A 15,116-nucleotide genomic window follows, 5' to 3' on the forward strand; every position below is an offset into this window, starting at 1 on the left:
CTAGTCGTCAAAACCACTGCACATGCATCCGCCCTCCTCAGACTGCCTTCTCTGTAGCAGTTGGAATGGTTGACGTTCCACCTCCTTATTCTCTCCCCTAGGAACCTGTGAAACTCTTGTACTCTTTTATATTCTCCTATGTCTCTGGAAGCTTTTCCTTAGGCTTTTGCTTTGGCTTCCTCTCCCCTAAATTGTAATGATTCTCTAAGATCCATTGTTAAACTACATCCTTTGTCTCCCTGTGCACTCTCCCTAAGCAACTTGCCTTTTCTCTAAGGCCATGTGCCTTATCACTCCTAATTTCTAAATGTAACCCAGACTTCAGTCCTCTAGACCCTCTGCCTCCATTGAAAACCCTACAGGGACTCCATAGCAGGGTTCCATCCCAGGACCCTGGGATCATGACTCAAGCCAAAGGCAGGTGCTTAACCGACTGAGCCATCCAGTTGTCCCCTAATGGTTCCTTATAGAAGTTAATTTAATTATAATTCTAGCTCAAGCTGGAAACAAACACCGTCCTTCCTCCATGGTATCCTCCCTTCTACACCACATACATCCAAGTAGTTGCTGGCTGAGCATTCTTTTTTGGTTCACTGCCCATCATCTTAGTGCCAGGCCCTCTTATTCTCTCTTACCCTGGCCTCCAATCTCGTCTCTCTCAAATTTATTCTCCTTGTTATTGGCAATATCTTACTGAAACCCATATTTGAACATGCCCCTCCCTGGCTAAGGTTTTTTGGTGGCTTCCTGTGGATACTGTCCAAACCCTTTAGTGAAGTTTGTTAAGAACGAGCCCCTCCTACCTCTTCACCTTCATCTTTATCATCTGTTCTTCCCCTTACTCATCATCTCTTTCCCAGTTTGGGTTGTTTCACCATGTGCTTGCACATTTCCTTGTATTTGTCATCCTATTTCTTCTAGCTGGATGGCCTTCCCTTCCTTTTCTCAACCTCTTCCATCTAGAAAATCTTTCATGATTTAGGTAAAAGTGAAGCTTTTTTGACCTAAGCCCATAGTGTTATGAGTCCCTCCTCTGCATTCATCAAGCATCTTGTGATAAAGTAGATAAAGGTCTGTGTTATGAACCCATCTCATAGCTAACTTGCCTGTCCTCTATATTGTGAATTACCTGGGTCTAATGCTACTTGGTAGGTCTTTCGTGTCCTGGGTGCTAGCATAATGGCTGGGATATAGAAAGAAAGTCTCCCAGGATGTCCCCTGAACGAATGGGAAAGAAACTGAGGAAAGGTCTGGATAGGTTACATTTTTTTAAAAAAGCTTTGCTGTTATCTTTAAAGCACAAAGAAAAAATTTCTTCACTTACAACAGCTCCAGTTGTCTCCACGGTTCTGTGCAGAGCCTCTTGTGCACTTGACAGTCTGATTCAGAACTCTCGGGAAGGTGTCTGATCCTTCATGAAGGCGGTGTACCAACGGATATGTGAGGCTCAGGGAGTTATACTGTGCTTTGGGGCACCTCCCCTCTTCCTTCCTGGGAGATTTCTCTAGAGAGCTTCTCTGGAACCCCTGAAATTATCAGTGAACAGTAGCTCATGCCTCATTTGCTGGCTAGAAGAGGGATATTTCTGTGGAGCCTGTGGAATTTATCAGGTCTGCCCATTTCTCTTGAGTGGGAAAGATTTGTCAGCTCCCAGTCTTTCTAGGTAGACATGGTCAGATATGGTTGGTGGTCGAAGCTGCTGAGGAGTCATCCCCAGCATTACCACCCTCAGGTGTCAGGCGGAGTTCGCCCTTCAGCCGCACCCATTGGCTTCTCAAAGCCAGTCCCTGGTCACAGGGCTAGCTAGAGCCTTCTACTTCTGATGGGGGTCCTGCCAACAACTCTCACTGAGGTCACCAGAATGCGAGACAGGAAGAGGACAGTTTATCCTTTCTCCTTATGAATTTTGGACCCATTTTGATCATCTGGACCTGTACGAAGTGTCTCCAAGTGCCTCATACTAAAGAGACTTCATATTTTTTCATCAAGCTCTGTGTGGGTACTCAGCAGCATCTGTGGAGTATCTCAAGTGTTCTGGGTAACCGGGTTTGAATCCTGGCTGTGGGACTTACGGCTATGTGATTTGGGCCAGCTTCTAAGGAGCTTGGGGCACCAGAAAGGATTTCTAATCACTGAGCAAAACTGGAAGATCGAGCAGGAATCTCAGTGAGGAACTGGGGCTCAAGGGAGGTGGCCTGGCTTCAAGGAACTGGGCAAGGAACCTACTTTCCGTGGGGCTGCACGTCCAAGGTTACGGGGAGGCCAGCAGCAAGAATGCCAGACTGTGAAGAAGACACTGAGCCATTAAGACACTGGGGCTCCCTGATGTCCCTTCTGAGAAGAGGGCAGGTTCAACTTTGGGCCAGTGCTGCACCCAGAGATATGGTCACCTGGGACCTGTTATGGGGATTAGAGAGGTATGGAGCAAGGAGCCAGACATATTGTAATATTTTGCCTTCCACTGTTCGTCTCGTGAGTTGCACCCTACTTCATCTCTTTCGCCCACGGCTGTGCTACTACTTGCTTGCTTGCTTTCCTAGCTTCCAGGTGGGCAAGGTCTATTCCATCTTGGCCTGGGTATGCCTCCCTGACTAGATGTTATAGCCACTGCCCTGGCAGTTCCCTGCTTTTGCACTGTGGCCAGGGTCCTTCAGGCTGTGAGCACAGTAATTCTCTGCCCTAATTATCTACTCTCAGTACCTTATTGGGATCCTCAGAGGTGGGTGACTCATCACCATCAATAGTTCCTGCCCATTTCACTCATCTCCAGCATTCACTCCCAGCTTCTGTCTCCCCTTTCTTGTCCTGCATCTCTCTGATGGGCTTTCTCCCTGCTCTTTAGTCTTCACCAATTCTTTAATAGTGAATAACTGAAGATAATCATACTTGACATTTATTGAGCTCTACTATGTGCCAAGTATATTAGCTCATTTTTAATCTTACAAAAACCCTACAAATAGGTTCTATGATAATCTGCCTTTTTTAAATGAGGAAGCTCAGAATGGTTAAGAAACTTACCACTGGGCAGCCCAGGTGGTTCAGAGGTTTAGCGCCGCCTTCAGCTCGGGTCGTGATCCTGGAGTCCCGAGATCGGGTCCCACGTCGGGCTCCCTGCATGGAGCCTGCTTCTCCCTCTGCCTGTGTCTCTGCCTCTCTCTGTCTCTCTCTCTCTCTCTCTCTGTGTCTCTCATGAATAAATAAATAAAATCTTTTTTTAAAAAAAGAAACTTACCACCAGTTTAGCTTTTGGATTTTAGGGATCAGGATTAGAACCCAGGTTTTTCTGATAGCAGAGCTGAAAACCTGCAGCTACATTTCAGCTACTTTCTATCCCCAGCATTTTATCAAGAGAGATTTCAATTTTTGTCATTTTCCTTGGCTGCTGTAGCAATATAGACATTAGTCTGAATGACTAAATGTTCCTTCATTTCAATAAGCATTTACTGCCAGCTAAAAATCCTGTGGGACTATATCCCTTGCTTCACACAAGATCATTTTCCTATCACCACAACCTGTCTTCAGAAAAAATATGTGTATTTTTGGGGAAGGATTCTCTCTCTCTTGGCATGTTTTCCACATGCTGCTTCAGATTAAAATGAGGTTAATACACCCTCTTTGCTTAATGTCTTTACTTCTCCTCCCTAAGCCTTTGTTCATATAAAAAATAATTTACACGGGGCCATACAGCAAGTTAATAAAGTCTGGGTGAGAACCCATGTCTGACACCTGGGCTAGTATTATTCTGATATACTTATTTTCAAAATTTTACTAGTATCAGAGGAATGAGTTTTTATTTATATAACGTAAGCTAATACTTTTTTTCATAGAAAAGAAATAGGTGGATGTCCTTATAGCTTTATTGTTAGTGTATCCAGTGTATCCTGGTTCTCATACACATGTTTTTAAACTGCAGAAAATTTCCCCTACAGTCCTAGAGTGCAGAAGTTTTTAGCATGAAATTCCTGATGGCTCGCCTCACTTTTTTTTGCCAGAAATAAGGCACAGTCACTCCCTCCTGACTCAAACCATCTATAGTAGTGTAGCTCTTCTTACCAAATTTATTCTTCAGTATTGCAGTTGAAGGACACCCACTTTTTCCCTTTGGCTCTGTCAACTCTTTTTGTTATAAGGGCAGGATATTTAAGAGTTGAAGTCAGTGACTTGCAAATTGAAAAACTATTTTCCAGAGCATCTTGCTGTTTATACCATGTAGTGTAGAGTAGCATTAATACTGAGGTAACTGCTAATTTTTATGTAGTTCTTACCAGGAAATTAAAAGAATGTAATTTATCCAGCATCAGGATATGACAGAGGACTTCAAAATCCCCAGAAAGCTTTTTACCATATATCCACACAAAGTCTCTTGGGGGGAGGGAGGAATTATTGCTCCCATTTTTATATATGGATAAGCAGAGGCAACTCTGGCATAAAATGTTAATATGTAGGGAATCTAGCTGAAGGATAGGTGGGGATTTTTCCCCCATTGGTAAAGACTACTGTATAAGTTTAAGGTGTGCAATGTAATTTTTGGTTATATTTATAAATTGCAAAATGATTCCCTCCATAGTATTAGCTTCTACACCTCCATCCTGTCACATAGTTACAGTTTCTTTTTTGCAGTGAGAACATTTAAGATCTACTCTCTTAGCAACTGTATCAAGTATATAATACAGTATTATTAGTTAAAATCACCATGCTATACATTAGATCCCCAGTCCTGTAAATCTTATAACTGAAGTTTGTACTCTTTGACCACATCTCCCACTCCCCAGCCCCTGGCTACTAACACTCTACTCTGTTATTCTGAGTTTGTCTTTTTTAGATTCCACATAGCAGTGAGATCATATATTTATCTTTCTCTGTCCGCCTGAGTTCACTTAGCATTATGCCCTCAAGGTTCATCCAGGTTGTTGCAAATGGCATGATCTCCTTTGTCATAGCTGAATAATATTCCTGTGTGTCTGTGTGTGTGTGTGTGCACGTGTGTACACCACATCTCCTTTGGCCATTCATCAGTTGATAGACATTTAGGCTGTTTCCATATCTTGGCTCTTGTAAGTAATGCTACAGTAAATGTGGGAGTGCAGATATACCTATGAGATACTGATTTCAGTTTCTTTGGATATACACCAGAAGTGGGGTTGCTGGATCATATGGTAGTTCTATTTTTAATTTTTAAAAGAAACCTCTATTTTCCATAGTGACTGTACCAGTTTGCATTTTTATGTAAGTCTGAAATTATATCAAAATGAAAATAAAAATATTAATAAAGCAGAGAACAGCAATGGTTAGTAAGAGAAATAAGTGGTAAGCTACTTTCCATTATTTATTATTTTTGACCTCTAAGGATACAGCAGTCTCTGCTTTTAAATCTATAAATCACATCAGTGAAGAAATTCAGCTGAGAATGCTCCTAATGTTGAGAGGTCCCTCTCCTGTATCTCCCCAGGCGCAGTGACCCTGCAGGCCGACTTCACTCTTGGCATTTAACCAAATTTGAGGAAAACCAACCAGATGTCAGCATGATGCAAATAACTCCGGGCACGATTGGCAGTCCTTGGCCCCAGAGATACCATTCTAGGTAAGTGACCCCAGCTGAGACTCAGGGCTTTTCTTCTTTTAGAGGTCTTGTTTCCGGAAAGGAACATTTTCTTCTGTTTTAAAAATGTTTTCTTACACTCACCCCGAGTATTAAACCTCTCTACTCATCACCTTCCTCTTGAAACACCAAATATATACGAGTTACCTTCATATCCTGGGCTGGCACAGACTGGCACAGAGGGAGACCATCTGAGTTAATTGCAGGATCTGTCCATTCTCAGACATTTCTCAATTACACATTGTAACACTATTAGAAAAACTGACAAACTTTTTCCCTCAGTGCTTAATGTCCTTCTTAGCCAAATATGTATCTGCTTTTTACTGAATGATTTTACTCCTGTATTTGAACTGCCCACTTGTTTTTATCCTTCTGTTAAGGCCAGTTATCCAACTTAGCTCCAACCCAAACAATTAATACACTTAGGGCTGCTCAGTGTGCACATGCTCTCATGTGATACTCCACACCTTCATCTCTGCCTGTAAAACAGACACATATTCTTTTTTTTTTTTTTTTTTAAGAATTTATTTATTCATGAGAGACACAGAGAGAGGTAGAGACACAGGCAGAGGGAGAAGCAGGCTCCTTGAAAGAAGCACAATGCGGGTCTCCAGGACCACGCCCTGGGCCAAAGGCAGGCACTAAACTACTGAGCCACCCAGGGATCCCCAACAGACACATATTCTTAATCTCATTTACAGAACAGGAAATTGAAGGTTGAAGAGATAATTTGTCCAAGGTCAAACAACTGATCAGGACCTAAGTCCAGACTCCAACTCAAGCCGGGGGTCACAGCCATTGCATATAACTAATTACTAGTTATACTTCCTCTGCTTTTCTAGTCGTCGTATCAGTCAGGGTTCATTCAGGCAGGGCCCCCACCAGTGTCATGGGAGAAGGGATTTACTGTAGTAATCAGACCTGACACAGTTGAGGGGGACTGGGGAGAAGGAAGCCAAATTTGACCACCACACATACGAAAATACTCATTCAGGAATCTCCTATATTTACTACAAATTCAGAATCCATGCAAATTACGATTCATCTTCTGGTACCAGGGAGTTACTCTGTAGCTTCAGAGTTTTTGAAAGTGCCTACATAAGGGTAATGGCAGGGAAGGGAAGGTCAAGGGAATATGGGTCCTACATGCAAATGTGATGCAAGTGCTGTTGGGTCAAATGGGAGAGGGGTATGACTTCCGGAAGGATTACTTAACAGATGGTGGCTCCACATTTGGCAAGGCCAGGACTCAGAATCCTTAACACTCATGTCTGCTCAAATCAAGGGCCAATTCCTAGACTTCTCACTGATGGCCATGGTTCTCAGCACATCAAAATAGGCTTCAGGCCACAGAAAAGAATCTCTGGTGACCCTCTTTGTTATAGACACTCTCTCCCTTGCCTGTGTCCCTTCTAATAATCCAGAATTTATTCTTGCCTCTCAGCAGGGCGCCACCTGCACCAGGCCCAGCACTTTTACTCTCTGGGCCTTTGGAAGGTTAGATGTAGAGAAGAAAATAAACTTGTTGGAAAGTACTTGGGCTTTTAAATCAAACCTAGGTTTAAATCCCAGCTTCACCACCTACTAGATGAGCTTAAGCAAAACGTTTAACCTCTTTGATCTTGTTTTTCTTGTCTGTAAAGTGAAATTAATAATATGTATCCTATTGGACCATAGTGAAGACTAAGTAAAACATGTAAAACGTTTAGTGCAGTTCCCTGGAATATAATAGGCACTCAATAATTATGACAGTTACAATCATTAGGCTGAAGACTTATCAGAGGCACAGTGAAACCTGATAATCAGTTTCAAGGTTAACGGGCACCAGCCAGCACGCACATACAATGCAATGGTGTATTAGTAGAGTGCTCCTAAACAGTGCGGCTCCATGGAGCCTCCCAACACCTAACCACAGGAGTCCCTAAATCTGGTCTTGCTGTAACCTAAAAAGCATGGGCAGAAGTTAAGACTACTGCAATCAGTGCTCAGAAGAGCTGCACCCAGGAACTTGGTGACTTCCAAGAGAGTTCACTACTGGAGGACAATTGGAGCTGGCATCAGAAGTGCAGTACTCTGAAGGCTGTGTTTCTGCACCTCCCAATTTCTCCATCCTCTCCCAACCTCCAGAGGGGCTGAGGCAGGTGATCCATCCCAGTGCCTTCTAATGCAAGCTTCAGGACAGATCCCCCTGACCGTCTGCACCAAGGGCTGTAGGGAGTACAAGGAGAAAAGCAAGCTGACATTACCTGCAGGGCTACAGACCTGAGTATTTTCTTCCCTGGCACAGGTCACCCTGTGGTCTGTTCGGTCCACACTGCAGGCTTGTAGCTCTGGCAGATGACTTCACCCCAACTCTGTGCTGCTCAGAGGGCCTGACGTAGGCAGCTGTCAGTGGAGAAGCGCTCCAGGCACATTTCTGAGGAGCACAGTGGCATCTAGTGGTCTGATATGCCAAACCAGGTGATTGGCATCCCTCTGACAGCCTTCCTTTAGTTCTAGAAACCCAATCTCTGTCCTAAGTTTTTGGATCTGTTTCTCATTAAGAAGCACGAGAATCAGGGAGCTTGAGGAAGCGGGAAGCACAGGACAAGTGATTTTAACTGCCTGCAAGCTGGTTTAGATAAGACTTTCACTGAACCTATATTTTAGCTGGCTCCTGTCAGGCCTGGCTCCCGGTCTTTATGCTGTCCTACAGAACTCTTACAAAACGGTCCTCAGTATAAAGTATTTCAGGGGCAGCCCGGGTGGCGCAGCAGTTTAGCGCCTGCCTTCGGCCCAGGGCCTGATCCTGGAGACCCGGGATCGAGTCCCACATCGGGCTCCCTGCATGGAGCCTGCTTCTCCCTCTGCCTGTGTCTCTTCACCTCTCTCTCTCTGTGTGTCTCTCATGAATAAATAAATAAAATCTTAAAAAAAAAATAAAGTATTTCAGAAGAGATCTAGGAAAGTCATGTAATCCAGCCCCCTCAGAGGAGGCAGAGGAGGCTGAAATAACAGTATCAAAATGCTAAAGAACGAGTACTACATCTCAGATGATTTCTAGTTCCTGGGGGTATAATGCTGAACAAGACATAAAAAGCCCCTGCCCTATAATATTTGTTTACCAAGGTCTGTTCCATGGATAATAATCCATTAGATGCTCCTTGGAAAAAAGTTCCCAGAACCAAATTAATTTAGAAAACACTATTTAGTATATTTTCCTTTTAGAACATCACATGAACAATAGTTTATGAAAGACTCAGAAGTCTTATAGCAAATAGAGTTAATTTATTTAGCCCAGCATTTTCTAAACATTTGATCATCTAAGGAATTATCAGGTTCCCTGCTGAGCGGGGAGTCTGCTTCTCCCTCTTCCTCTGCCATTCCCCCTACTTGTGCTCTCTGGCTCTGTCAAATATATACATACAATCTTTTTAAAAAAGAAAAAAAACCATTTTCATACACTGGTTTTGTGCTCTTTTCTGTGTTTTAAGTATCTAAAAAATATGTTTAAACACGTAAAATCAAGAGTAATTATAAAAATAAGTAATATTATAAGAATACATGGATCTACCATAGAAGTAACATTTTTGTCATATTTGCTTCAGATCTTAAGTATTACAGACACAATTGAAGTCTCTTTCATATAATGAAAGGGGTATAAGATAGTGTCAAGTAGTGGTAAGTCCTGTGAAGGAAGTAAACAGAGGATCAGGGAGTAAGGACGGAAGAGATGCTCTCGCATTCTAGGAAGTCTTCTCTCAAGCAGAGACTTGAATAAAGAGAAGTGAGCCAGGTGAAGGGCAGACCGTGTGGTGGGAACGGTGAGTGGGTTCAAAGCCCCTGAGACACTGGAATCTCTTTCATGGGTCTGAATTCCAAGAAGGAAGCCATCACCTTGGAGTGTAGTGAGCAAGAGGAGACCAATAGAAAATGAGGTTGGGAACTAGCCAGACCACAATAAGAAGCTTGACACACTTACCTTTGTTTGTTTGTTTGTTTAAGATTTTATTTTTTTATCCATGAGAAACACAGAGGCAGAGACATAGGCAGAGGGAGAAGCAGGCTCCCTATGGGAAGCCTGATGCAGGACTTGATCCCAGGATCCCAGGATCACCACCTGAGCTGAAGACAGACGCTCAACCACTGAGCCACTCAGCTGCCCCTGCACACTTGTCTTGACAGTAAGGCTATCTCTGTGGGGGTTGGAACTGTTGTGGGGGAATGAAGACCTCATCCTTGGTTCTTACCCACCATTAAAAGTGCAATCTTGGAAGCAGGAATGGCAAAGATAATCAAAATGACTACTTCCAGAAAGTGGTGGAAGAACCTTGTAGAGGGTGATGTCTGCGTGTTCACTGGCATACATAGCATGCCACTTGGTCACATTCTCCACTCTGCTTGGGAATGGGGATTCTGGAGGGACAGAGCCCTCCCTGAGTAGCAAAGAGCATGCATGTCACAGGAGGGAACCTATTGTACATTTTCTCTGCCTAAAGATATTTATACCAGTGATTTTGCATTTCTAGACATCATCTACATCTTGAGATATGTTAACGATGATACTTCTTCCCACTCAGTAGTGACAGATTCCATTTATCCATTTTGACTTTCTGTGGTTCCTAAGTAGATCTGACTTATCGTTTTGGTGAAAGATTACTAAAACCCTCAGCAGTTCAGACAGGGATTAAGTCTTGATTACCACCTACATGGAATCGGTGAGCAAAACAGCCAATATGGGATATATGGCTTCCATTTCCACTCCAAGTATTAGCTCTGAATCTTTTGTTAGAGGAGATAAAGGGAAGCGTAAGTGGGTCATATGAGATTATCCTCAACTGAGCCATCATGTACATTTTTAACACAATCTCTTCATCTGAAGGGGAACTAGGAAGGAAGGGGGGAGGGGGTGAAGTCTGGCAGTGACATATGCCATACCATTAAGTGCCAGGACTGGCAGCTCTAATCTGGCTGGCCCAAGAGCTGTTCCTTTCTCCCTGTCCCTCCCCAAGTAGGAGGCTCCACTCAGTAAATTGACTTTCTCTAAAAGAACTATATTCTGGAGGCAAGTTGCTGAAAATGTAGTCTTCCTTGCAATCCAGTGCCAGTTTTGAGTCAAATATGGTCTTTCCAGTCTCTTGCCATAGACCCTGGATTTAGGTCAGCCACAAAGCATTATCGTATACTTTGCCAATAAGACACTGTATTTACTTAAATGAGATCTAGAAATATAATAGCCCCATGAATTTTAATAGTGCTGCGATGCCTATTCATTTGAAAGTATTAAAGCTTATCAAAAAAGTTTTAGTGTTTACCCTTCTGTAGAGAATGGTGAGTTATAAACATTTGGACAGTTTTGAGATTGTTTGATTTTTGAACCACTTATTCCTTCCTATATGCCCTCATCCCCCTCCCCCAACATGCTGGGAGAAGTATATCTTGCGTTTGTAACTAAACTAATTATAAGTAATTTTGTTTTGAGGCAACTCTCTGGGGTATGCCATGCCAGGATTGAAAGTCACTCCCCGCCCCCCTGGCAGGCTCTGAAAATCACCTGGAGGATTGTGTAAAGGAGGAGGTCTTACCTTTCTAAGTGTATGAAAGAGGTTTTGCTCGGGCCTTGGGAGGTCATCACAGATGATGGACTCCTATAATTAAGACTTCTTATAAGGTTTCCCTCGCCTTTCTCTGACTCCCATCTCTGAATTTCTCTCACTCAGCTTTGTGTTTAGCTTTCTCACTACAAACAAATTGTCTCTAGTAGTTGAGATTCCAGGAAGATTGCCAGGGAATAGACCTTCAATTCCATAAAAAGGAAAGATATTAACTAAAAACATATACACGTGCACAGAAAGTTCTCCCTTACCCGGTTCACATGCCTGGTCTCTTACTTAGTTCTTCCGCTTCTCACAAAGAGCCCCAAGAGACACAAAACTGCAGTCTCTCTCACTCCTCATCTCCCACCTCTCATTTCTTGGCACACGTAGAATGTCATTTGCAGCATGTAGCAAATCACATTAATGTGTTTGTTGCCTGTACCCAAAGGCCACACGGCTTCCTTTGTGCTCCCCGTTCCTCCCCTTGCAAGCCTGGGTGATTAATTAGAGGCCCATAGGTTACAGTGTTGGGCAATTACTCCTAGTGACAAAACACAAGGAGGCCGAGTGAGGCCCAAATATGGCCCTTTCACCCGCCCTTCCAAAAACCAAACATCTTACACAAGAGAACATTTATAAGCCAGGTCCTGTGCCTATAAACTACCAAATGGTAACGGCTCAGTGATGCTGACTTCTTTGTCTCCCTTTCTTCTAGCTCTTCTACCAGTGACCTCTCCAACTTTGATCATGCTTATCTGAGGCAGAGCCCTGACCACTGCAGCTCCCAGGGGAGCATGGAGAGCCTGGAGCCCAGTGGGGGATACCCACCCTGCCATCTTCTTTCCCCTGCCAAGTCCACCAGCAGCATTGACCAGCTGAGCCACCTCCACAACAAGAGAGATTCAGCGTACAGCTCTTTCTCCACCAGTTCTAGCATCCTAGAGTATCCACCCCCTGGCATCTCTAGCCGGGAGCGTTCAGCCTCCATGGACACCACTTCTGCTCGGGGTGGCCTCCTAGAAGGGATGAAGCAGGCAGATATTCGCTATGTCAAGACAGTCTATGATCCCCGCAGGGGAGTCTCAGCAGAGTATGAGGTGAACTCTTCAGCCCTGCTTCTCCAAGGTAGGGAAGCCCGAGCCTCAGCAGATGCTCAGGGCTATGATAAATGGCATAATGTTCCTCGGGGCAAGGGAGTGCCACCTCCATCCTGGAGCCAGCAGTGCCCCAGTTCCTTGGACACTGCCACTCCCAACCTGCCTCCTAAAGTGGGTGTGCCCCTGCCCCCAGCTCGAAGCGACAGTTTTGCAGCCTTTCGGCAGCGAGAACGGCCCAGCTCTTGGTCCAGCCTTGATCAGAAGCGCTTCTGCCGGCCTCAGGCAAACTCTGCCGGCTCCCTGAGATCTCCCCTCCTAGAGGAACAGCTGCATCCTGTGCTAGAGAGGAGTCCGGAGAACAGCCCCCCAGCGAAGCCCAAGTATAATTACACCCAGAAGGCCCAGCCTGGCCAACCTCTGCTGCCGACCGGCATCTACCCGGTACCTTCTCTGGAGCCACACTTTGCCCAGGTGCCCCAGCCTTTTGTGAGTGGTAATGGCACGCTCTACCCAGCACTGGCCAAGGAGACCGGGTATACAACTCCTCATGGAGCTTGTGATGAGACTGCTACCTTTGACGAGAATGGGAACCACGATGGATCTACCAGGCCTGGGTTTGCCTTCTCCGCGCCTCTAGAACACGATTCAGTGTCCCCGGTGGAGAGGAAACCTGGAAGTTCAGCCAAATGTGTCCCCTACAAAGTCCATTTCCCTTCAGTACCTGAAAATGAGGAGGATACCTCCCTGGAGAGACAGCTCACACCTCTCCAAGGCAACAGCCCACATCCCAGTGAGAGAAAGAGCACCCACAGCAACAAGCCATATTCTCATTACCACAGCCTCAAATGCCCTCAGGCCTGGCAAGTGGGCGAAGACAAAAGATCTTCGGGGACCTCCGAGCTTTGGGACGGTGATTTACATGAAGACCACAACGCCAACCTGCAGCAGAGGCTAGAGAGAGAAGGCCTAGGCCAGAGCCTGCCGAGCAACTGTGGCAGGACCAAGTCAGCCTTTTCCTCCCTCCAAAATATCCCTGAGAGCCTAAGAAGGCAAAGCAGCTTGGAGCTAGGAGGGGGAGCCCAGGAGGGCTACCTGGATGGCCGGTCTACCTCTGTAATCAACAGCAAGGTGGAAGACTCTGGAAGGAGAGCTCTTCCTGATTGCAGGAGGCATCTGGACAGGCCAGTTTCCTATCCAAGGCCTGAGGCAAGACCCAGTGCCTTGGCCTCTTTCCCCAGTTCAGACTCAAGGTACAGGGACCCTCCCTCCTCACCCCACCAACAGGTATCCAGTCTGGGCAGGAGGTGGCTCAGCTCCAGCAGCGCCTCGGCTCTGCAAGGCCTTCAGCCCGGGAAGCCGCACTGCTCGGTGCTGCAGAAGGTTTCGGAGATCGAGCAGCGAGCGCAAGGGCAAGGACGCCAGAGAGCCCGGAGCCTGAGCGGCTCTGGTTACGGCCAGAACCACAGGCCCAGCGGGACGCTTCCGACCTCGAATACTCTGGGGGATGACTCTGGGGACACAAAAGCCGACGCCCCTGTTCCTGAATCCACCGGACTCCTGGGCAGTGCGGAGCGGCGCGTCACGCGTGAGCCAAAGCTGGAAGAGGCCTTCTGGCAGCCGGACGGCCAGCGGCGGAGGGGCGGGCCCGGTGTCGGCCGCGGGCCCCGGCTGCGGGGCGGGGAGCCCCCGGGGCGGGACACGCCGCTGCCCCGCAGCCAGAGCACCCTCCAGCTCTCCGGCGGGGACAGGCCCGGCTCGCCCGAGCCCCCCGCGCTGGACGCCCCGTTCAGCCGCGCCTACCGGGACAGCATCAAGGATGCGCAGCCCCGCGTGCTGGGGGCCACCTCCTTCCGGCGCCGGGACCTCGAGCTGGGGACGCCCGCGGCCTCGCGAGCCTGGCGCCCGCGGCCCGCCTCTGCCCACGTGGGGCTGTGGAGCCCGGAGCCCGCGGCCTCCGCCTCCCCGCACGCCCCCCGCGAGCGGCACAGCGTGACCCCCGCCGCCCGCCCCGCACCCCCGGCCCCCCGGAGGGGGCCGCGCCGGCGCCTGGCCTCGGAGCACAAGCAGCGCTCCTACTCGGAGCCCGGGAAGATGAACGAGGTGGGGGTCTCGGAGGGGGCGGAGCGCGCGCCCCGGAGCCCGCCGAGGAACGGGCTGTGCGCCCCCGAGAGCGAGAGCCCCGTGGCGGGCCGGCGCCGCGTCCCCGAGCGCCCGGGCAAGGCCTGCTGCGCGCTCGGCCTGTCGCGCCCGGAGCTCCGGCGGTTCCAGCAGAGCGCGCTCGCCGACTACGTGCAGCGCAAGACCGGCCGGCGGCCTGGCCCCGCCGCAGGCCCCGGCCCCGGGGACCCCGCGCTGCTGCGGGAGCGCGCCCAGAGCAGCCCCCTGAGGCCCGGCGCCGCGGCCCCCGAGGGTCCCGGCCTGTGCGCGCTGCGGGAACGCGGTGGGCAGCCCCGCGGGGAGGCCGTCCTACCCCCGGCCGCAGCCGCAGCCGCAGGGGGGGCAGGGGAGCCCCCGCGCGCGCCCAGAGACCGCCTCCAAGGGGAACGGCAACGGGGGGCCCCAGCCCCGAGGGAGCTGCTCGGAGGCGCTAACTACGGACCAAAGTGCACCCAGACGGTGCACGGGACCCCTGGGGAGCCCTGCGCGTGGGGGGCCGCAGCCAGGAGGACCGGGAAGTCCATGTCCGCGGAGGACCTGCTGGAGCGCTCCGACGCCCTGGTGGCCCCCGTCCATGTGAGATCACGGTCCTCTCCCACCGCAGACAAGAAGCACCAGGTATGTGTAACCGGAGGGGCCTGGGATGGGGCCCTTCGGCCCTGAGCTTTACTGCGGATCCCCTACCCC

The 15,116-nt window shown here is 48.1% G+C and overlaps 1 protein-coding gene across 3 annotated transcripts in view; it reads left to right on the forward strand.

Moving 5' to 3' along the window:
- The window catches only part of SHROOM3 (shroom family member 3), a 119,494-nt gene that overhangs the window by 73,283 nt on the left and 31,095 nt on the right, over window positions 1–15,116 (forward strand). For all 3 annotated transcript variants that reach the window (XM_072810811.1, XM_072810810.1, XM_072810812.1), the window contains exons 3-4: window positions 5,450–5,581; window positions 11,891–15,047. In XM_072810811.1, coding sequence (XP_072666912.1) covers window positions 5,450–5,581; window positions 11,891–15,047 — 3,289 coding nt within the window. The remainder of the gene's footprint in view (window positions 1–5,449; window positions 5,582–11,890; window positions 15,048–15,116) is intronic.

The sequence above is a fragment of the Canis lupus genome, chromosome 33 (assembly GCF_048164855.1).
Source record: "Canis lupus baileyi chromosome 33, mCanLup2.hap1, whole genome shotgun sequence".
Lineage (NCBI taxonomy): Eukaryota > Metazoa > Chordata > Mammalia > Carnivora > Canidae > Canis > Canis lupus.